We start from the raw sequence: 22,178 nt of genomic DNA, 5'->3' as shown, positions 1-22,178 counted from the left end.
GTCCTCCACTCCCTATCTGTGCCATCCTTCCTTGCCTTTGAGCATCTGCTGGTAGAAAGTTCCTTGTTTAAAGAGCTTCCTTTCAGGGCTTTCACAGACTTCTAACATGAACAAGAGAGAAACGGAAACAAAAAGTTATTGGGACGACTTGGGACTGTCCGGACCTCAAAAACACAGGCAAATTGAAAAAAGTTACTGGGAGCTGTTTGCTGTGTACAAGATTTCATTTTTTTTTTATTAAACAGATCTCAAAGACAAACGTTAACTAGATGCAATAAAAACCCACTTTCAGTGCCTATATAGTGCTCTCTTAAATTATTTTTACTACTGTTTAGGCTAATCTCTGTTTTAATGGTGGAGGAACTCAAAACTTCTTATGACCAACAGTTTTTATCATATGCATGTACACATGGGCTCTGTGGCTTTTGGTCCGGAGTGTGTGTGTGAGCTGGTCTGTGTGTCGGTGATTGAGTGTGTGAGTGTGGATGGCAGACAGGAGTTCTTTAGGACCCCAAGCTCTGATTTCTCCTGCTGACTTTGATTGAAAGCACACATTAACCTCTAACTCACACATAAACTTCTCTCTCTCTCTCCCTCTCTCTATCTCACACACACACACACACACACACTGGTGAGTCCTGGAGGTTATTACTACCTTTCAGAGAAAAAAAATCTGTAGCAATGCCCCCCTTCCAAAACACACAAAGAAACAGAGATAGAGAAAGAAGGGGGTGAAAACAGAGGCCCTCTGTGAATTTGTTTCTCCCAGCCCGTAGTATTTCTAAACCAATTTAACCTGGCAATGTCTGGAATCCATTAGAGGTGCTGTTGAACTCCCAGAGTGAATTACAGGTCTAACTCACCTCCCCACCTCCACCTTCCTCTTCTCTCTCTGTCCCATTCTTTCATATTGTCGTTGTTGTGGTTGTTGTTGTTGTAGTCACCTCTAATAAAAATTATTTCATTTAGCAAAAATTATATTTACGGTTAGTGACTCCATGTCGGTCTTTGACTCTCTCTTTGTCTTTGTCTCTCTGTTCTTTTTCTTGTCTTTTCTTGTCATTTTTGGGTATGGGTCTTGACAGAGTTGTGACAGGTCTGCATGGACAGTGTCTTCTTCCTGTCCACTCAGACAGGAAGTCAACCAGTCAGGTGACAGGATGATCTGTTCTTCTGTGTCCAGACCAAAAAGGCCTTTATGTCTACCTGTCAAGGACACACCAAAAGCTATATTAAAATACTTTTTTAAATGTAAACACATAAGAAATCAACACCAAATGTTTCAGAAACACCAAACCCAGTTACATCTTCACTGCAAACTTTCAGGCAAAACTTTGCAACATCTTCATCATTATACATCATGCGTGTATGTGTGTGAGTGTGTGTGCATGCGTGAGAGAGAGAGTGAGTGTGTGCATGTGTGTTTGTGTGAGGGTGTGAATGTGTGAGTACAAAATTGCGTACGTGACTTCTAATATGTTCCTTCCTGTCTGTGAATGTATGGCTGAGATTGTGGGTGTGTGGAAAGACTGGGTGTTTTTAAATTATGTGTGTATGTCTATACATGCAAGCGTATGTGTGTGTGTGTGTGTGTAAGTGTGTGTGTCTTCCGCCCCTGCCTTTCCTGTGCCTCCGGTCCCCACCTCAGGCAATGGGCTCCCACCCTTGCACACACACACACACACACACACACACACACACACGTAGACACACACAGACCTTACATTTTTCATTTAGATGCATGATCAACATAGTTCTCCCCCCACCCACCATGACTATGCCCTCAGGCCCTCCATGACCCCAGCGTAGTTTGTGCCTTGAGTGGCTACAGGTTACATGGTGGGAAATTGCCAGTAGTACTGCGCAGACACACTAGAGAGGTTACAAAGAATACCCCGCCCCCTTCCTCCCTCCTTACCAATCCATATTTAAAATATGAAATACAACAGAATTGTTTGTAGCCTGAGTAGTTGCTCAGGTTTTAGGGGCCATCCACTTTACTTATGCTCATAGCCTGTGAGCGTTGCATGTGTGAGGGAGTGGGGTGGTCAGCGATGGTGGAGGTAGTTTGTATGAGAGAACACGTAACGAGGGAATGAGTAAAGGGGCAAGACTCCCCGCAGCGACTATAATAAATGGCCTCTATATGGGGCTATATTACTGAGAGGCCCCCTTCTCCCTTTGCCTGCGTTGTCTGGAGGTAAAGGAGGAAAGTGCCATTACTCACATTCACCCAGCAGTCATACAGGTCGTGGCATACTGTTTTCAGTGTGACTCACTCGGCAGCTAGGGGAGTATAAATCTGCCTGTCCTGTGTTGGCATTAGCAGGATTACATCCAGAAGTCCTCCAGACTTTCCACTGCCTTTGGGAGCGCGGAGACCGTGGTATTGTTAGTCCTCTGGCGTTGCGTTTAAAGTGATCGATCTTGCATTTGAGCGGTCATGTCTGTGAAAAATCTCAGTGACACACGTGTCGAGCTGACAGTTCAACGCATGCATAACACACACACACACACAACCTAGGCTAAACAACACACATGTGCATTGCAGGAGTGACCTCCTGTCACACTCTCGAGTAGCCTAGTAATGATGGCCTGAATTACAGTAGCCTATCTGGTTGGCAGTATGAATGAGCAGTGTGAGAAAACAGTCTTTGACTGTGATTGCAGCCTTGCTTTCCTCTCTCTCGGGCTTTATAGAACTGTCAGGAAAATCTACAATAATATCACAAAAGTGCAGATTTGTTTATATTTAGCCTATATAAAACGGCACACTTGGGCCAATCATGTGACGTGCTAATTAGCCTCATACTTGCAGCATATGTTACGGAAGGTTAGAACATTTGACTTGGGCGCCACTTGATGGACACAGAATTCAGTGCAGCTACTGCGAGTTATACAGTTACAGAGGTTTTTGCAAGTCGATAGTGGGCTATCAAATAGGCCTAGCTTCTTGTATCAGGGCGCAGCATTTGCAGTTATTCTGTCAACATCGTCATTCATTTAGTTTAAATTCAAAAAATGTCTATGTTCAAGTTAAGGAAAGAGGATCGTTTAGAGGCAGCCTACTAGCTGGCGAAGTAGCCTAGGTCTAGGCGTAAACTAACGTTATGTGAAACAGCTGTTAGCAACCGAGACAGCTGAAAAACGCACGAGGAGATTCAGTTTCGAAAATTAGCCTATAGGCCTACTATAGGTTAGTAGGGCGCACAAAAATGTAATGTTTCTGTCTACGATTTTTGAGACCTTGAACAAAGTGAATTCGATCGTTTGCTTTACGCATAATGACCAATAGCCTACATAATTTCTAAATTAAATAGGATACTTTATGATATCATAAAAAAATCTCTGTGAATGGTGTTGTATTGTGGTTGTAATAAAATGATGTCAATATCCATGTTGATTGAAACGTAAAACTACCAATCAGTGTGTATACTTGCACAATTGTGGTCACGTGACTGTTTCCTGCTTGCCGTTGTGGCACATTTTTTTTTACAAATGCGCAGCTGTTTGGACAAAACTGTAAAGAAAAGGGGTACATTTGCATCAATTGTAACATATTTCTTTTCTTTTATTCATCCTTTTCTTCTTGGTCATCTGACTGACCAGAATTGCTGCTTTTGGTCATTTTCAAGGCTACTGCCTCTGGTTGAAATCGCTGTTTATACCTTGAACTTGGTGAGTAGCCCATTTACAGCTTCATGACAGATAGTCTAAGTCTATAATAACGTTTTACAAAAGGTTATGTCATGCTGTTTCGACTCGCATATCCCATTTCCTTTGGGTGCAAATGTTACGCATAGCATAGGCCTATTTCATGTGCATATTTTCTTTAAACCGAAGCGTTTTGCAAAATATAAACTTTTTATATTTGCCTTTAGTTCCCCAGATCATGCAAATGTTGACAACATTATGGGGGGAATGGCACATATGGGCTACTAGGGATTTTCTTGGTGAGGTTAAAATCTGAAGTTGCTTGTCCACGACAAAGGACAGCAGCGTTGTTTTGTGCAAGTCGATGGGGGTGATTCCTTCTAGTCTTTAACACACATCGTCTAAGTTTGAGCCACTCTTGCCTTTTCACTCTTTGCAATTATATTTGCTTAGTTATGTGTCTGTTATATTATCAATTGTCTTTAGAGTTTGAGTTTATGTGGAAGAAATGTGCCATTCTCTTCGAGGAAGCCACGCATGTGTGCGTGTTGTGAGGGGGTATTCGAAGGAGGAGGTGGCAACGTTGAATGTTTGTTTAAGCTGGGACCACATGACCATCGTGTCCATAATGCATTTAGCCAACGCTAGCTAGCGGTAGCTGCCCTGCTGCAAGTGAAGGAATTATCGTGCCACACGTTGTTTGGAATAAGCTTCGTAGTAATTTTGAGGAACCTCACAAGATAAAACATGCCAGGTAATGATATTAAGCTATTTCAATCGTCGGTTGTCAGCACTGCCATTCTGCAATCGAGATGTATTTGTTAGCTATAATATCTCCTCATATTCCATGTTTGTTTTGCAAGCCTGGACCTCACGTTAGATGTAGCGAGCGTTATTCAATCGTGCAGTAACGTTAATGTTAGCTATTCTTTGTCCACCAAAAAAATATCGTTAGGCAAGGTATCCAGGCGTTAGTAATCTAATTGGTCAGATCAAGTAAATTTATTCGATTGTCAGCCTTCAATTAATTTGCCAGTTGAAGCATTTTACTTTGTTGTCGGATAGAAGCATGTTAATGTTAGCTAACGTTAGTTAGCCATTGTTATGTCGTGCGTTGTCACTAATATTAGGTCAGACATTTACCTAGTTACTATTTTCATAAATTATGGCATCTTCCTGAACAAGTAGTGGAGTAGTGAATAAATGACTAACTGTTACAGTGGTCCTTCATAGACTTACGCTGTCTTCTGAAAGGCACTTAGTTAACGTTAGCTCTAGACAAAAAAGGAGGCAGTTGAATGCCAGCTAACATGCTATAGCTAGCTAGCTAGTCGTGTCCCTTATCTTAAGTGTAGCGCGGCCTGTTGCAGCGAACAGTTAACCTTGATGGAAAAGGCTTTGTCAGATCTAAAAGTAGACTGTCTAGCTAACTAACTAATTTGTTGCTGAAATATAAAGTCCCATGTGAAATGAGGTTATTGATGGATACGATATTATAGATGCTAACATCTGAAAACATGTTTTTCCGAATAGTAGCAGCTAACACAGTTGCGGGATATGGAGTTTTGCCTGAATCTAGCACGCTAACATTAGATAGCCATCCAAGCTATGTCAACGACAGCATACGTCGTTTTAACGTTAACGTTACAAGTTCTACCACTTATGTCTTTTGTTGCTCGGAAAAAAGTTAATGTTACAGTGACAAAGTTAGGTTGGTCAAATGTTAGATTTCTGTGTTTCCATGTGAAGTATTGAAATGTTTTGTTGCATTTGTGATAAATATGCAAAGTTAGATAACGTCCACGCAATTTTGTTAACGTTAGTTTGGGGGTACGTCAGCACGAGTGGCCAACTGTTAGCTCTTATGTGTAGCATCCTACTATGGTTTTGTTTGTTTAGTTTATCACACTAATGACGGTGCTCTTTGGACTTGTGGGTGAATTAAAGCCAGTGTTGACGTATACTAGTTCAGTGACGGATTGATGTTATTAGCCTAGGTATGTGGCACAACAACCGTTAGTGAACCTCAGCTCCAGTGTCCTGGATGGTTATTTCAAGGTGCACGTCCGTATCGTTGTGCTAGCTGGAATCAGTAACTAGTTAGGCGTCGCATAACGTTACATAACGTTTGTTCCCTATGTAATCTTGCAGCGCTGTCACATTGTTACTGATTGTAAACACGCCATTAAAGTTTTTATTTTATTTAGTATTTTTGTTATCTCTGTTCGCCACACAGCGATGCAATTATGTAACCTAGGCGTTCTTTTGTATGGAAGCTAAGCTTATTAATACACTGTATCTGGTAGGCATCCGCTGGCTGGTCGGTTATTCATCTAACTCTGAACACTCGTTTAGACATCGCAACACGTGTTTTGTGTTTTGTGTTTTGTTTCGCCTCACAAGTGTCACTTGTCTAGCGGCGACATTGAAAACCAGTGTTCTCTTCTGTTCTCGTGTTATCAAAGTTTTTTAGGCCAGCATAACAGCTGTTTTCGCCTTGGTCCACTTGCGTATTTGTCAATTTGTGGTTTGTCAGTTTGACCTGAGATTCAAACCAGTAGATTGCGGCATTGTTGCGGGGGTGCGTTACCTTTTTAGGCTGTTGATTAGGGGTCATATGGTCAAATCTGTGTGCCAAGAAATGCATTTGTATTTACATCCTGTATCTCAGTTGTCAAGCTCCCTGATACATGAGGTACAACTAAGATAAACTGGCATCATATTCCTTGGCATCTCACACCTGGTTGGCAATGATCAGTAGAGTTGGAAATAGGAGCTGTTTATCAGACTCTTTGGTTTCCACAGCCCCTGTGTCTGTCTGTCTCTCTATCTCGCTCACACTCTCGCATGTGTTCCTTCCCTTTTCCTGTCCCACCTCCTCTCCTACCCTTGCTAGTTGCCAACACAGTTGCTGGCAAGCTCCCCTAGCCTTCGGGTTGCATGCCAACAGCCCACTTGGCCGACTGAACATTTGTCCGCTTGACCTGCAGGTTTTTATGTCACAGGCAGAGAGAGTAGGAGGAGGGGAGGTGTCCTCTTCTCCCCTTTCCTGCCTTCTGTTTTCGGTTTGTTGTCTTTCTTTGTTATCACTCCAATTTGTCATTCCAGTCCAGAGTTGGTGACGATCATGTCTGTTGCTGTCAAATGACACACCTTCACTATATCAAGAACACCAATGGCCAGGTGAAGTTAGCTGTTATCTAAATAATTGCCACCTTTGACTGTTCAAATGAGCTTTCAAGTAAATGGGAAAATCAATGGAGGTGGTGTCGGTGGTTTTGCTCAGGGGGTTTGTTCTGTTTTCTTTGTGATATTAACTCAGACTCTTTGTGGGGCAGATTTCCGTAGAAGTTTATAAAGTTTTGATTTAGTTTGTTGAATGTGAAGGATTCAGTGTTCATTGAATGGAAGTGTGGGATGATTAGTTTGCTGGCTTTGTGAAGGTTGAGTTTATAAAGTGGTCAGGTGGGTTACATTTGAAGATGAAGAAATGGTTAACAACTGCAGCAGCAAATAAACTGTATTATGAATCAAATGTATAACTCAGTTGAATGTAATTTAAGTTGTTTGAACTGCATATAGTGTTGCTAACCTTTGGGCATCCAAATGTCACTACTTTTGATTGACTTGCCTCAAGAGGAGAGTGTTATGGTTGTCATTTGTCCAAAGCTATTTACAAAATAAAATAATACTATAGTTAAAATTGAACAGTAAACTGTTCACAAACAAAAAGTTGGTAAGACTACATTAAGGAAAATAGCAATAATAGCAATAATGTCATTATCAACAGTCGGTCAATAATGAATATAAACAATACCATAAATACACAAACCATAACTCATAAAATCACTTAATTAATTAAGTGTAAGCTGAACAAATACGTTTTTAGACCCCTTTTTATTGCCATTTGTGGATTACCTGTGTGGAGTCTTGAAAGTGTAGCTATGCTGCGTTCCGTTTGTCTCATAAGTTGTATCTGGTGACTGTGTATGACATCACTTCACATCCTAGTAAAAGCTGAGTTGAATGCGCTCCAGTTGTTAACAGGTCGTAAGAACAAGATGCTGCAATTTGTTAGCAATTGTCTGTTGTTAGCGATTATTACCGTATACAGCAATACCAGTTTGAAGCGAAGCATTGCACAGTATTTTGCACATACATCGTAGCAGCATTGCAACAGATAGAGATGGGATACTATGAGACACAATAGGATAAAATTGCTCATAAGCAGTCCACATTTAATATGGCTGGATGCATTCTTATGTAAATTCAAACTTGGGGTTCAAACGAGTTGACAAGTGGGAATTACGACTTCAGTGGATATTTCATCTGCAACTTCCTGTTTGTAACTAGTAAAAACAACTGGGAAAACGACTTTCGAGTACAAATGAAGGACACCATTATAGTGCTGGGCGGTATGACCAAAAATGTATATCACGGTATTTTTCAAAATTCTTACGGTTTCACGGTATATGACGGTATTTTTTTTTCATGCATAATCAGATGTTCACAGCATTTTCTACAGGTTGAGAGAGGAATTGCTGCAGTACATTGACTAAGGATGATCTATTTTACTGTCATGTAGAATAACTTCTCACTAGTGGTAATGCAGTTTTGCATGGCCCCAGAAAATGATGCTGTTTACAAAGAGCCACTCATGATTCTAATGAAGAATCTAATCAGAATGCAAAGACAATTGCAGTCAAAATACAGAACTTTTACTGTGCAAATTTCACAAACCTCTTGTATAAAACCAATACAAAAAGTAGTGCAACTTGCAATAATTATACTTTTTTGAAAATTATACAATTTAAAATAAAACCTCTCTGGGTCATTCCACGTCAGTTCAACCAGGGCCCACGCACTTAGGTAACATGGGCAAAATGCCCCATTGACATCAATATGTTTTATATAGAGTCACCACACTGCCACCTGTGGTTGTATAGAGTAACCTGTGGTAGCACTATACAAAACATATTGATGTCAATGGTGCATTTTGCCCATGTTCAGGGTGGAAAGTGAAAAAGAAAGATTTGCATAAGACAAGTCAAATTGGTGTTTTCAAAAAGAAGGGATCATGGAGAATAAAGAAAAACATTTAAAACATCTGTGTATATTCCCACAAGGTGTTTAGGTGCTCTGAAAATTATAACCAAAATGATTTTTCAGACTTGTGAGGTCTGCTGTTCAGACCCTGAAGGGATTTCTTTTTGTGAGAGTGTTTCTACTTATCTCAGTAAAGAAAATAAATCAAGACCCTATGTTGAGTACAAATATGTCTTCTGAAGGCTTAAACAGAGCCCAGCTAAAAACTCCAATACAATTTGTATCAACTTTGAGGGACAGCTATGACCATGCAGGATTATCCAGAGCAAATTTGACGATTTTGCTACATACTATTCCTATTTATGTACCAGCATGCAAAATTTGAGCCTCCTACATGGTTTAGTTCTTGCGCTGTGGGCTTGTGAACTTTGACAAAAAAAAGAGGCTGAACAAAATCGACACCCCCCTCCCCCTGTAAAACTGGCTGTATCTTGGAAAGTATTGATCTTACATAAGAGTAATTTTACAGTGTGTCTCCTGGGTAACATAGGTACACCTGGTAATTTTTTCAGAATTTTTTGAGACCTAAGTGCGTGGGCCCTGGTTGAATTGACGTGGAATGACCCCTCTGCTAATATGCTTACTCTGTCAAATAGGCCTATCAGAAACATGCCTTATTGTTATTGTGTGGTTTGCATGACGTTAGTGGTAGGCTAACGTTTCATGTGGATGTCTTGTTAGCCTGCCAAGCTTCGGTTCGGTTCGCTTGGCAAAACATTAACAAAAAAGTTTTGGTGCACTGATGACAGTCAGGATCATTTCTAACTAGCCAGCTAGTATTGCTCAGTTCATGTCTATAACATGCTTTACTTGCGACCTGGATAATTTCAGCGAATATTCTTAAGGTGAGATGAATGATAAGATCATTAAACTTCACTGTGTTCGGTGGGTTGCTAAGTAACGACATCACCTACTAGCCAGCTAGTTACAGCTGTTGAACAATCTCAATAGAATTTTCGTGACGGTAAATCCCTTTCAATGCAGTATCCCTTAACGTTTTTCCTTAACTAAAGAAACAATTTAAGGCATTTTGTGGAACACCCTTAAATAAACCCCTTACCTAAAGAGAAATTAAGCCTTAAGGGTCATACTTCAGGGGAAAAACTGAAGGTGTTTTGTGTTTACCCTCACTATGCCTCGCAGTCGCACCATGCATGCGTGTGAAAAAAGTCCCGTCTGAAACACTGTCGCGCGGCGCAGTGTTCCAAACGTTGTGTAATCAAATACACCGGTATGGCGGTATATTAAAAATTCATATCATAACGAAAATATACACCGGTATACGGTGTGAACCGGTATACCGCCCAGCACTACACCATTATCTGGAAGCCTTGTGTGTGTGTCCCTTTCTTACTTTCTTTCTCTCCTTCTTTCTCTCTCGCTCTCTCTCTGTGTGAGAGAACCTTCACTTACATTCTTCTTTTGTCACTTGAACCTTATCTCAGCCTACAGGCCCTTAGGTGTTGAGTAGCCGTTATACCAGGTGAGCAAGTCTAGAGGCATTCTCCTAGTTATGGAGCTAAATTTGTCTCAATAATATTTGTATATGCGCAGAAGGGGATCCACAAATATTTCTTGATTTGCATGTGTGTTTTGATATCTACAAATAAAAAAATCATATTTGTAACTCGTATATTGATTTTTACAAATATAGATGTGCATTTGTAAAACCGAAAATTTCATTTGTGAAATGTGATTCTGCATTTGTGGATCACCAGCACACACATTCTTCTATTTCCAAAGTTACGTGTTACATGCAAATCAAGAAATATTTGTGGATCCCCCTCTGCGCATATACAAATATTATTGAGACAAATTTAGCTCCATACCTAGCGGACTGTTCACATTGTGAAATTTGCCATTTAAATGCAGTCCCATGGTAAGCTTCTTTGCCCATAGACCCTTACCACAGGGCAGGGATACATTTTAGCGCACCTTCTGCTTCCATTCTTTCTCAGCATATAACCTTGGCTGTGGGTACCACAGCACTGTCTAGCTCCTCTGGGGAGCAGGAGTTGCAACTGCTCCCGAACACCTAAACAGACTCCCAGGTTGGATTGCTGTGACCCCACTGGTCTTAACCTGCTTTTTTAAGCTGCTAATAAATACGGGTTGGATTAGAGATGCGGGGAAGGCCTTGTTCCGGCACTGCGTTTAGCTCCTCTGTTGCTTTTAATCCCTCCCTCCCTCTGGCATCTGACATGGCCTGGTCAGCAGTGGGTGTGAGTTAAGGAGATGTTTGTTTGGTGGTGTCGGTCGGGTTGTGTGTTTCTCCTGTCACAGCTCTAGCAGATGATGTCTCTGCACTGAAACGAACCTGTGTTGATTAGCTTCCTATGAGCCAATATTAGAATTCACTCATAAGGTTATAAATTGTTGTTTTTAGTGCAAATTGTTGATCTTGAGCAGTGAAGCATAAGCTTACAGTCTTGCCCAGAAGACTTGAGCTAAACATCTAGCTATTACTTATAAAAGGTTGTTGTGTGGCTTCTGTCGGGCTTGTTAGGCCTAGGCCTGCATATTGAACTTACGGTTATATTTCTCTAAGACGTTGAATTGTAGGCCTATGGTATGGGGTATCTTGCTCTTTCTTGGGATGGAAAGAACATTTATGGGAGTGATCTGGTAAATTCTCACCTAAGTAGTAGAGCCTCCTGGAAACTGGAAAGTGACTGTTCTGGAGCAGAGTGTCCTCTTTTTGTGTGTGTGTGTGCGCGCGCCTCATCTTGTGTTAATAATTGATCCTCTGTCAGCAGAATGTCAGAGAGGCTGCTGGTGCAGGGGTCTATGTGTCTCACCAGACAAGAACGATGGTTACTGTGTCGTTACACGCACGCTTACACTCATTGGGTTAATAGGGGCGCAGTCCAGCAAATGGCTTGGCAGCCTTTTTTTAGCACATACTCAAAGCCTCAGAGCAATATTCGCACTGATCCCAGATCTGCTCAGGTAGGTATGTGTGTCTGTGTGTGTGTCCGTCCGTCTGTGTCCTGAGGTGGGCTTGGAATGGCCCTTTGGCCAAGGTTGGGTCAAGGAGTTGCCGTGTGAGCTATTGGCTTCATATGTGGAAAACTCTCACTGTAAAATGAGGGGGCCCTGGAAACAGAGAAGCACAATCTCTGTGTGTACATGTACATCTTAATGGTGTTTACTTTTTTAATGTGGAAAATATCTTGGCCCACGGTCAATTTAACAGGCCCATTTTTATTTAAGGGGTTCTGTTTTCTCTTTGTTTTGCATTTCCTTAATCAATGTCTGCCCTGCTCCTTGTGAAAACAGTGTTGCAGGGGTGGGAATGAGAGGGTAAACGGGATCAGCTTGACCCAGATGTAGTGCCGTCGCCACAGCTGTGATGACGTGCGGCTCAGGCCTCGTCCCGGGGCGGGGTGGGTAGGGGAGGGACTCTGGATGAGGGTGTTGTGTAAAGTGGCTCGGGCCCGTCGCCCTGTGTGAACGTAGCCAAGCGCGCTGCTTTTTATAATCCAACCCCCCTCCCTCCTCCTCCTCTGCTTATGCAACAAGAGTTCCAGCTCACTCTCCTATGTCATAAGAGAGGGAGGGGAGGGGTGTGGAGGGGAGGGGTGAGAGCAGTGGAAGAGAGGCAGCGGTCACCTTTCTGTGTGTGTGTCTGGCAGGAGACAATGAGGAAAGATTGGGTGAGTCTGTGAAGAGAGTGAGCTGAGATTCTTTTTTGTATGAGGACTACTGGGTGGGTGGGGGGGGGGGGGGGGTTTAGCCTATGTGTTAGATCCACCAATAGGCTGTCACAGAGATGTGTGCATAAAGGAAGGATTGATGTGTGTGTAAGGCAAATGAGGAAACGTGCATCAGCAACACAGTCAGTGCTGATGGATGTGTTCATTCAATGGCTCCAGTGATCTCTTGCCCATCACGTCTTGCAGACACACACACACACACACACACACACACACACACAGACATGCAGATGTAAACACACCCTCTCTTAAGGGGCCATCCTCACGGAGACGCTTTTTGGTTCAAACACAAATGTTTTGCATCATTTTGTCCGATCGTCCAAACGAATACTGTAAACGCACAGCCTGAAGACGCACTTTTTTGAAACCTGGTCCCAGGGTAAAAAAATTTCGAAAACGCCGCCCTTGCTTGTTTGTTTGGACGCCGAAGCCGCATACTTGCGTATCGATGATGTCATCGCCACACCTCAGCTTCCCTCAACTTGACACTCATTATTAGTGGAGCGGTTAAGCTCATATAATGAGAAGTATTGTGCATTTTATGACTAAAGCATGAAATTTTGTTCAGTGTCTCTACACACCTTGAAGTTTATTTTCAGACTTGGAGCCACTTCAGATCTGACCTCTGGGGCTAGATATTTGCTGTATAATATGCACATCTTTTAGGAGTAAAATATTTGTACAAGTCATTCCAGAATTCTACTGTGAAGATCTAGAACTTACATTAACTGCCATTCAAACTGGTTGCTTGAGTTCATTATGACAGTTTCAAATGGAACCTTTAACTGGCAACATTCTAATCACATACAAATGTGATTTATTTTGTCACCTTTAGACCTATAGTTTGGCAAATTAAATGAAGTTATTTTTCTGATCATTAACTATATAAAAAAACTATTTGTAAGTTAGAATGGCAAATAATAATACATATAAAAAGACCTATAGTAAGACATAGTAGTAATAGCACATGAGGCAGTGCTATTGCACATTTTATTAATGTATTAAGCACTGTTCCTTCATTAATATTGGAAATTCGCCTAATTTATAAAGTTATAACAGACATATAGATCTAGGCAAGATGTACAGTATAACCAGACTTAAGGGCTCATGCACAGGTGAGAGAAACACTTCTAACATTCAAGAGGATATCAGAGATGCTCTCATGAAGTGACTATGATCATGACAGTGATGCTATGCATTTGGTGAGAGCAGCACAAGTGGTGCACAAAGAGATTTTTGATTCTATGTTTCACTTTGACGACTCATTCCATCCCAGTAGTCAGAATTATTCTCTCCCACCATCACTTTTTGCATTGATGTCTATGATCTTCGATGGAGCAAACGTCAAACACCAAGCTCAACACAGACCACCATGGCTACAAACATTTCAAAGAAACACCCAGCAATCCTGAAAGAATTCCATGCTGGGAGGTTCGTTGTGCATAAGACATGCAACAAGTCCTCAGCCATTGTAATAGACCAGTGTCATGAACAGAACAATGCACTCATCAAAGGATCTGGTGGACCAGTTAGACTAACAGAGAATCCCAGGGCACTGCGACGCTGGATGGTGGCTTGGCCCGGCCGTGAAATTGCCAGAATAATTATTGAATTTGAAAATGGAAGGTCGCCACAACCTGAAAACCATCAGCACCACCAGCATTGAGCAGCACAGGAAGCATGTTAGGTCCCTCATAACAGTGATTGAGGAGATGGGTAACCCATTTCTTGAAGAGAGCCAAGATCTGCTGGTCCTTGATACCAATGACATCAAACTGTATGGGAGACATGGAAATCTTCCACAGAAGCTTTCAATGAGCTCATGCAATTGAAGAATGCTCAGAGTGAACTGCTGGAGCGCTTTATAGTGCTAATGTATAGGACAAGTGACATCATGGAGGTGAATGAGGCCAGAAAACCTGTTTGCAAAGAAATCTAGAGCTTTAGAGAACATCCCACCCACAAAGGCTGCACTTGAGCAACATATTAAGCGGGCCAAACCATAATGCATAAGAAAGACTTAATAAACTAATGTTGAACAGATATGCCTTTAGACCCCTCTTGAAAGACCCAAAACTATCTCAGGAACAGAGAGCCCTGGGCAACTCATTCCACTAACAAGGAACCACTGAGGAAAAGAGTCTTGAATTTGACCTAGCGTTTATGTCTGGTCGACACAACATCATCAGAAGTCAGGAACAGATGTATATAAACTTAGTTGTGCAGTGTTGACATCATGAATATAAACTTTCTTTTTACAACTATCAATCCAGTTGCTACAGCTTTCATATCCATTATATGCATAGTAAACATATAAAGTCCAAGAACCACAACCATATAAGGTGAAGATAAAATCAATCCCAGGAGGAAGTACACAGACACATAATGCAAGTAAGCATTGAGTGCCCAACTTTGTGACACCTCCAAGTGGGCAGGTCAAAACTAATTGAGAAAGTAATCAATTTTGCATTGAACCCGGAAAGGAGATATGTCTACTCTCTAAAATATTCTATATATTTTAATAATGGTCTTCTCCTTAATGGTAATCCTTAGACTGGAAAATCCAGACCCTGATAATCTAGAAACTGGCCCAACTCGAGGGGCGGCACCAAGCATGCATTTGAAAATCTCACTGCACGCAATTGGATTACTACTTGGAACACTACAACCAATGTTTACTGACTAATTCCGGACTTCGACGCAATTGGATAACACTATGACCAATGTTTACTGGTTTACTTCGTTGCAGCGCTGCCGTCATTTGTTTAGCTCGCCTCTGGCCCGCCTATATCAGATACACCGATGTGATTGGTTACACAAGATGCAAGGGGTAAAAGTAACGTGCATCATTACTCATTGCCGGAGTCTCTTGCAGAGAGAATTCAAATTATGCTCTTGTGAGAACTCTGGATTTCCAGGGTAGGTAATCCTGACAATTCTCTGAAACTCTTACACAGTAATTTTGCTTATCAGTAGTTCTACCTCATACAAATCCAAAAAAGCCACAATAAACAGTAATGAGGAAAAAGAAACATTATAAACAGGAAAGTAGCATTTACCCATAATCCCTAACTGCTTTGTATCAACTGTGCCACTAGTTTATGGGACAATAACACTGATTTCTAAGTTATTTGAACAATAGTCGTGAATCAGTCAACTGCAATAGGATGGCAGCCATTCTAGACCACTCTTCCAGAGGCCTCCCATGGCTGTTATGAACCGATTCATTGTGGCTGCAAAAGGGTGTACTATGCGTTGCAGGTGCAAGAAGGCTGCCTTCAAGTGCACTGATCTTTGCTCTTGCTCAGGAGACTGTTAGCCTGGACACAGCCAATAGATACATGACATTAAAAAAGGAAAACATTGTTGAGACAAATACTTGTGTTTTTTTTAAAGGGGTCCTTATTAAATTGCTCTTTATCATATTATTTACTATCTACCATTCCACTATGCATCTATCTATCTATAGGCCTAAAGGTGAAAAAATAAATCATATTTGTATGTGATTAGAATGTTGCCAGTTAAAGGTTCCATTTGATACTGTCATAATGAACTCAAGGAACCAGTTTGAATGGCAGTTAATGTAAGTTCTAGATCTTCACAGTAGAATTCTGGAATGATTTGTAAAAATATTTTACTCCTCAAAGATGTGTATATTATACAGCAAATATCTAGCCCCAGAGGTCAGATCTGAAGTGGTTCCACGTCTGAAATTAAACCTTAGGGGGTGAAGATTATATGGTGAAACTTTCATGCTTTAGTGATAAAATGCACAATTGTTTTCATTATCAGCTTAACTATATAGACCCTTTCAACAATAAAAACAAAAACAATGCTTGAACATTCTATTTGGTTCCCAATCTACTTCCTCTGCATTAAGATAACATATGGAATGTTAAAACGGAAGCTTTGTGGGGCCAACTATGATGCTGATAATGGAACTCTTATTGCTTAGCAATACTAGTTTTCATACATGACATTACCTACAATTACACTCTGATTGTTTTGGTACATGTGGACGTGGCCTAAATGTCACACTTAAGCCAGACCTAGTCTCTGGTGAACTGAAATTGGAAGCCTCACACACTCACACTCACACAGTGACTCGCATTGAGCAATCTGACTGCGGTGTATCTGGTTTGATGCATGTCCATAGTTAGTATGCAATGTCTGCTCCTCTTTGTCTGGATTACCTGTTCCGATGGAGGGAGTGAACAAGTGAGGAAGGAAGGGAGGGAGGGGTTGGGCTGCAGAGGATTAGTGATATCCAGCATTTGCCAAAAGAAATGTGCTCCCTGCCAGCGCCTTCAAGCAACGGAGACGACAAGAACCAGACAGGGACACTGCCAAGCAGACAACAGATAGGTCACAGTACAGTACCAATCCGGAGCACTTTACACTGGCCTCCATATGAGCAGGAAGAGTTCTAATGGGGCTTGTGAATCTTGTTTGCATGGGACACCTAGACAGTAATGGGGCCACCTAAATTTGCACAAATCACAAGACCATTCGCGCAATTGTCACCATGGTCAAATGCAGACTTTTAATTGCACTACAGATGCTACCAAAGACGGGAAGGCTAGTAATGCTTGTATTTCGGTCTGTAGTGTTGCATTCACCACTGACAGGCTAGTAGCAGAAGTCAAAGTGAGTCGTGGAAAGTTAAAGAAACATCTGGCTGGTCCGATCAGAAAGGGAACATGACTGTCTTTGTCATCGTTTTCAGATGTTTGTGGATTTGCTGTCCACATTAAGATTTCAAATGACTACGGGGACGATGACATTTTAAAATAGTTCTGCTTCAGCAGCTCGAAAACGCCATAGTAGTGAAGATGAGGGCCAAAATTGTCCTACAAAAACTATGGTATAACTTTAAGCTTTCCCCCATTGCTTTCAGCTATGTTGAGATCTGTTGATATCCAGACTTTTCAGTAGTTTGATTGCTTGAAATGCTGCTTAAAATGACCAAAGTTGCATTGGACTGACCTCTGTTTACTGCTTTTTGCAATACACTAACTACAACACTGGCCTAATTTTCTGCCGACCAGTCTCTGGCCCGCCAAGTTAAGAGCGCAAGCATTTGCCCTCTTGGCACATAGAAGTATGAAGGGCTCTGCCTCAAATGACAACATGTAACAGCCATTAGACGCACAACTGAACATTTAAGAGAGCCGTGCGTTTGTGTCTGTGAGACTTTAGACGTTGGCATAGGAAGGAAGGGAGAGCAACTCTGTGCAACGGTGGAGAGTGGAAATCTTCCATAGAGGTGAGCAGGAATGCCTCGAGACTCGGGGAGTTCAGTGCGCCAGTCAGCACAGCCTCACCACGGACCAATGTGTGGCCTCCTCTCAGGGTGTGCCTGTGCTGGCAGCCCTGATTTGCTCTCTGAGGTCTGCTGTCACACTGATTCCATTGACACTTTGTGTGTGTGAGAGGGAGAAAGAGACTCTGTGTGTGTGTGCGTGTGTGTGTGTGTGTGCGAGCACACATGTGGATGTTCTTGTAGTATCTGTGGAGGACGGTGCAGCTTGTTCACGGAGCGAGAAGTTTTTGTTTCCACCCTGAATGGAGGTCATGGTTCCCCTGTGGTGTTTAGGAGGAATTTGAACCTCGCTAGTCTTAATCACTTGTGTACACACATCTAACAGACACAGAGTCTGTTTTTCTTTCAAGCAGAGTTAGGCGTAGTCCTGTTTGAGACTTCTGGCTGGGTCTGTATGGGTTGCAAGCTTGGTTTTGTAAGCCTGTCAGGTATTTTCAGAAAGACATGTTGCATGGTGATGGGGACATGTCACTGCAAGAAATGATTGCGGCCCTCTGGTCATTTATTTGATTGGCTAAAATAACAACCTACCCAACTAACATGAAGAATTTGACTGGCAGGTGTGTGTGTGCGTGTGTGTGGATAGGGAAGTATATCTGTGGATATGTGCTGGCCTTGTTATGTTTTTTCGCTGAGTCCATTTTCTCCATTGGTCTCTCGCAGAGCCAGCTGAGATGAGTGGGCCAGAGGTCGCCAAGACGCCGGGGGGTGGGGCTCCAGGGAAGGAGGGCAAAGAGCCGGTGGCCAATGGGCATTCAGAGGGTGAGTCCAACCCCTTTGCCGAGTACATGTGGATGGAGAACGAGGAAGAGTACAATCGGCAGGTGAGGAAACGATAAACACAAACACACCTTCATGCTCTGAAACATTCCTTCATATTGGTGTGCATGTACACATTCATACTACAGGCACAGATTTCTGCTTCTAGACCTTACAGTTATTTAATGAATTCTGTTTCAGAGTTTGCTTTGTATGTTTAGCTTTTTGTTAATATGAAAACTCATTATTTTCATTGGTGATATTTGATATTATTAACTTAATTATTATTGGGGGGTTCCTTTGAACACTGCTTACAATGTCCGTTACTTCCTCCTCCTCGTCCTCACTTGGTCCCACCTCCCTCACTCTCGGTCCCCGCGTCTACCTCCCTCTCCCTGGTCAGGTGGAGGAGGAGCTGCTGGAGCAGGAGTTCCTGGAGCGCTGTTTCCAGGAGATGCTGGACGAGGAGGACCAGGACTGGTTCATCCCGGCGAGGGACCTCCCGTCGGTGGGCCAGATCCAGCAGCAGCTCAACGGTCTGTCGGTCAACGACGGCAACCAGGAGGACATCGTGGTGAGCGCCAGTCCTCTGAGGGTTCCATGGCACTGTGTGGACGAGAGGAGGAGGACGCAGCGTTTAACAAACCCAATGGGAAACCTCTGCTGTCTCCAGGAGCCTCACTCTCACAGAATATATAGAAAACTTTGAAATGTGGAAGATTATGATCATTATTATTTTATATTACTGTATTTTCCGGACTGTAAGTCGCACTTTTTTTTCATAGTTTGGCTGGTCCTGCGACTCAGTTGCAACATATATATATATTTGTTTTTCTCCTCTTCATGACACAATTTTTGACTGATGCGACATATACTCCGGTGCGACTTATAGTCTGGAAAATACAGTATATATCTTATATGTTTGTTATATATAATTATTATATAAAATACTATTATTATTTCTCTGAAGGAGGGATAGTGAAGTAATATGCTGTCTGATTTTATATTGATGGGCAGAGCCAACACCACACTAGTTTTGTAAAATCCAGATGAGCCTGGTCTAGAGGCCAACGTCCACTGGCGACGACATTCCCGTCTATGGATTTGACGCTCAAGAGAATTTTATGAACGGTGGCATCAACGGGCGTCAGCTGCTGCCAGTGGGCTTTGCTCCGTCAAAAGTAATGGAGTTTTAAACTTTGGCGTCACTTGACGGGCATCAGCCCCCGCCAGTGGGCGTTGGCCTTAAGTCCCATACATCTGGTCATTTCACCTAAATTTCACCTAAAATTGGTCAGCCAATTTTGTGGTGGTGGAGAATATCAAAGCAGCGTGCTCTGGTATGGGGTCCCCATGTCAAAATGCCTTCAGCATTCCCCAGAGTGCAGCTGTGCTCTACTGTGTCCTCATCACCACAGATGTCACAGGACTCTCATAATGGAACCTATATTGGGCTCAGGCTTCATTTACTTGACTAATCCCAGTGGTTACAAAATACTGCAGGAATGCTTGGATCTTAGACTAACATTTTTCTATTTTTCTCTCTCTCTCTCTCTCTCTCTCTCTCTCTCTCTCTCTCTCTCTCTCTCTCTCTCTCTCTCTCGATTTTCCCTTTGTATCCACACAGCGCAAGAGCAGCTTGAACCCCGAGGCGAAGGAGTTTGTCCCGGGAGTGAAATATTAGAGGGCCTCCCTCCCACCCTCACACACACACACACACACACAGACATAAACAGAGACTCTTGTGACCACGGTGACCGTGGCCATACACACACACACTCACAGATAAACACACATGTAAACAGACACATACTTGTTTTGAGAAATGGGGATGGGGGGGCAGATGATGATGCTATGGGGGGAAGCCTTGGATCGGGAGGCTCTGGGTGGGAACCTCGTCTGTAAGCCTTTTTTTTTTTTTTTTTTTTTTTCCTTAAAGTATCCGTTCAGTATATGTTAAAAAAAAAAACAAAGGGGAACAGTGGCCAACGGAGCTTTTTCTTTTTTTTTCTTTTTTGTTTTTGGTTTGTTTTGGAGCCACTCTATCTACATAATACTCTGGAGTAGATCAATGTTATTTCACCCACTCTCAATTCTTTTCCTCGCGCTTTTATGAGTTATGAAAAACAAAACATTACAAAAAAAAGACAGATCATGTTAGTCTTTGTGGTATAGCAGTATTTGCTCAATCAGGGTTTCATGTTCTGCAGTGTTTCTTTTTTTTTTTTTTTTTTCCTTTTTTTTCTTTTCTTGTCCTTTTTTTTCAGGAGAAAGTTGTCATGTCCGTCTCAAGTAGCCGTGTCCTCTGTTTGGTTTGTTGGCCAGGCGGTTGGGGGCGGGAGAGGAAGGGAAGGGCGTCAGGTGATTGGATGTTTGTTTGAACGTGTTTCGTTGGTTGGCCTCTTGATGTGGGCGGATTGATAAGGAAAGGCTTTGGGAAAATTCCCATGGAATCGCATTTTGATTTGAGTTGAAATCCTGACAAAAAAAGTATGAAAATTCATTTCAAAAAATGAAGAAAAAAAGACAAATAAAAGTTGAAAAGCGCAGGTGATTTGTATCGTCTTTTTTTTGTTTGGTCACTTGTTCAAGTCTGTTGAAGATTCAATACCATTCAATATCTAGTGAAATCATCATCGGAGCATAGTTGTCACAAGAGCCAGGCAATGACTTAAGGGTGAATACAGTACTTTCATGTCAGATAATTACAACCACAAGAAATAATACTTTTCAACGGTATAGGAGATCTCTGACTCTTAAGCCCTCCACAGTGGTGTAACTATACAAATTTTGATTGACCATGACCTAATTCTAGGTATAAAACAATACAGTCCACAATGAACTGTATGGATGGTATTGACATTATCAACATTCAACTGGTCCTGTTTTTGTCATGTCATTATTTTGTTACATTTTTCAGTGCCCTGATTGTATTTCCTGATTTGTAATGAGAGCTGTGTAGATAATGTGTGTGTGTGTGTGTGTAGTAATTATGTGTACTTTTCTTGTGGAGGCTACACCTTTAAGCAACCTCTAAAGATCAGCACCAGAGGAAATTACTAGTGAGGTGAATGTACCCTGTGCTGTGGAGGTGACCTCTACAATATTAATGCTCTTGAAGGTGCTCTAAGCGATGCTGGGTAACGTCACTTCTGTTGACATTCAAACAAAACAGAGCTAGCTCGCTACTTCCTCCCCCTCCCTCCCGTGCAATTGAAACTCTCCTAAACGTGCATCTCGTCTGTGATTTGCTGGAACAGTTTATGTTTTTATGGGCTAGGTTTGCCCAGGTTGTTTTTGTTGCCGTTTTTGGAGCCTGGGCTGTCCACAGAGATCGTGTTTTTTTTTTGTTTTTTTTTACACTGTCTTCAGGACACAGGCAGCTAGCGGACGGTGAGGTGATGTTTGCTGTAAGTGCCAAAAAATGTTTTCGCCTCGTTGCATCGTTTAGAGCACCTTTAACGTTGAGAAGTCATTGTTTATTTTGGCTGCTGCAGTTATGTCACACTCAGGTGAATGATTTCATGCGTCGGGGCTGGGAAGAGCGCAGCTGGAAAGGTCTCATTGGCCACCAGGAGTGAAGAACCTGCTCCGTGCTGGGTCGACCGTCCAAAACCAGC

The 22,178-nt window shown here is 42.1% G+C and overlaps 1 protein-coding gene across 2 annotated transcripts; it reads left to right on the top strand.

The window, feature by feature from the left end:
• Positions 1–3,489: 3,489 nt before the first annotated feature.
• Positions 3,490–21,105, top strand: LOC143127622 (polyadenylate-binding protein-interacting protein 2B-like). Of its 2 annotated transcripts, none has more exons than XM_076289221.1 (4): positions 3,490–3,678; positions 18,463–18,623; positions 18,962–19,132; positions 20,186–21,105. In XM_076289221.1, the coding sequence occupies exons 2-4, from the start codon at positions 18,474–18,476 to the stop codon at positions 20,240–20,242; spliced, it is 378 nt and encodes a 125-aa protein (XP_076145336.1). In that variant the 5' UTR covers positions 3,490–3,678; positions 18,463–18,473; the 3' UTR covers positions 20,243–21,105. The 2 variants fall into 2 exon arrangements, with proteins under 2 accessions (XP_076145336.1, XP_076145335.1); XM_076289220.1 differs by lacking the exon at positions 3,490–3,678 and adding an exon at positions 4,274–4,408.
• The last annotated feature ends 1,073 nt before the right edge of the window (positions 21,106–22,178 follow it).

The sequence above is a fragment of the Alosa pseudoharengus genome, unplaced genomic scaffold (assembly GCF_046254945.1).
Source record: "Alosa pseudoharengus isolate Yale_2024_CS ecotype anadromous, Long Island Sound unplaced genomic scaffold, YU_APseudo_1.1 YU_APseudo_1.1_scf_17, whole genome shotgun sequence".
In the NCBI taxonomy this organism is placed as follows: Eukaryota; Metazoa; Chordata; class Actinopteri; order Clupeiformes; family Clupeidae; genus Alosa; species Alosa pseudoharengus.
The sequence above is the reverse complement of the archived record's forward strand: the minus strand, read 5'-3'. Positions and strand labels throughout refer to the sequence as shown.

Excerpts from the sequence above, each read along its gene's own strand:
- LOC143127622 (XM_076289220.1), top strand. Across the intron at positions 18,624-18,961 it reads AGGAAGAGTACAATCGGCAG|GTGGAGGAGGAGCTGCTGGA; the intron begins GTGAGGAAACGA and ends CTCCCTGGTCAG. Across the intron at positions 19,133-20,185 it reads GCAACCAGGAGGACATCGTG|CGCAAGAGCAGCTTGAACCC; the intron begins GTGAGCGCCAGT and ends GTATCCACACAG.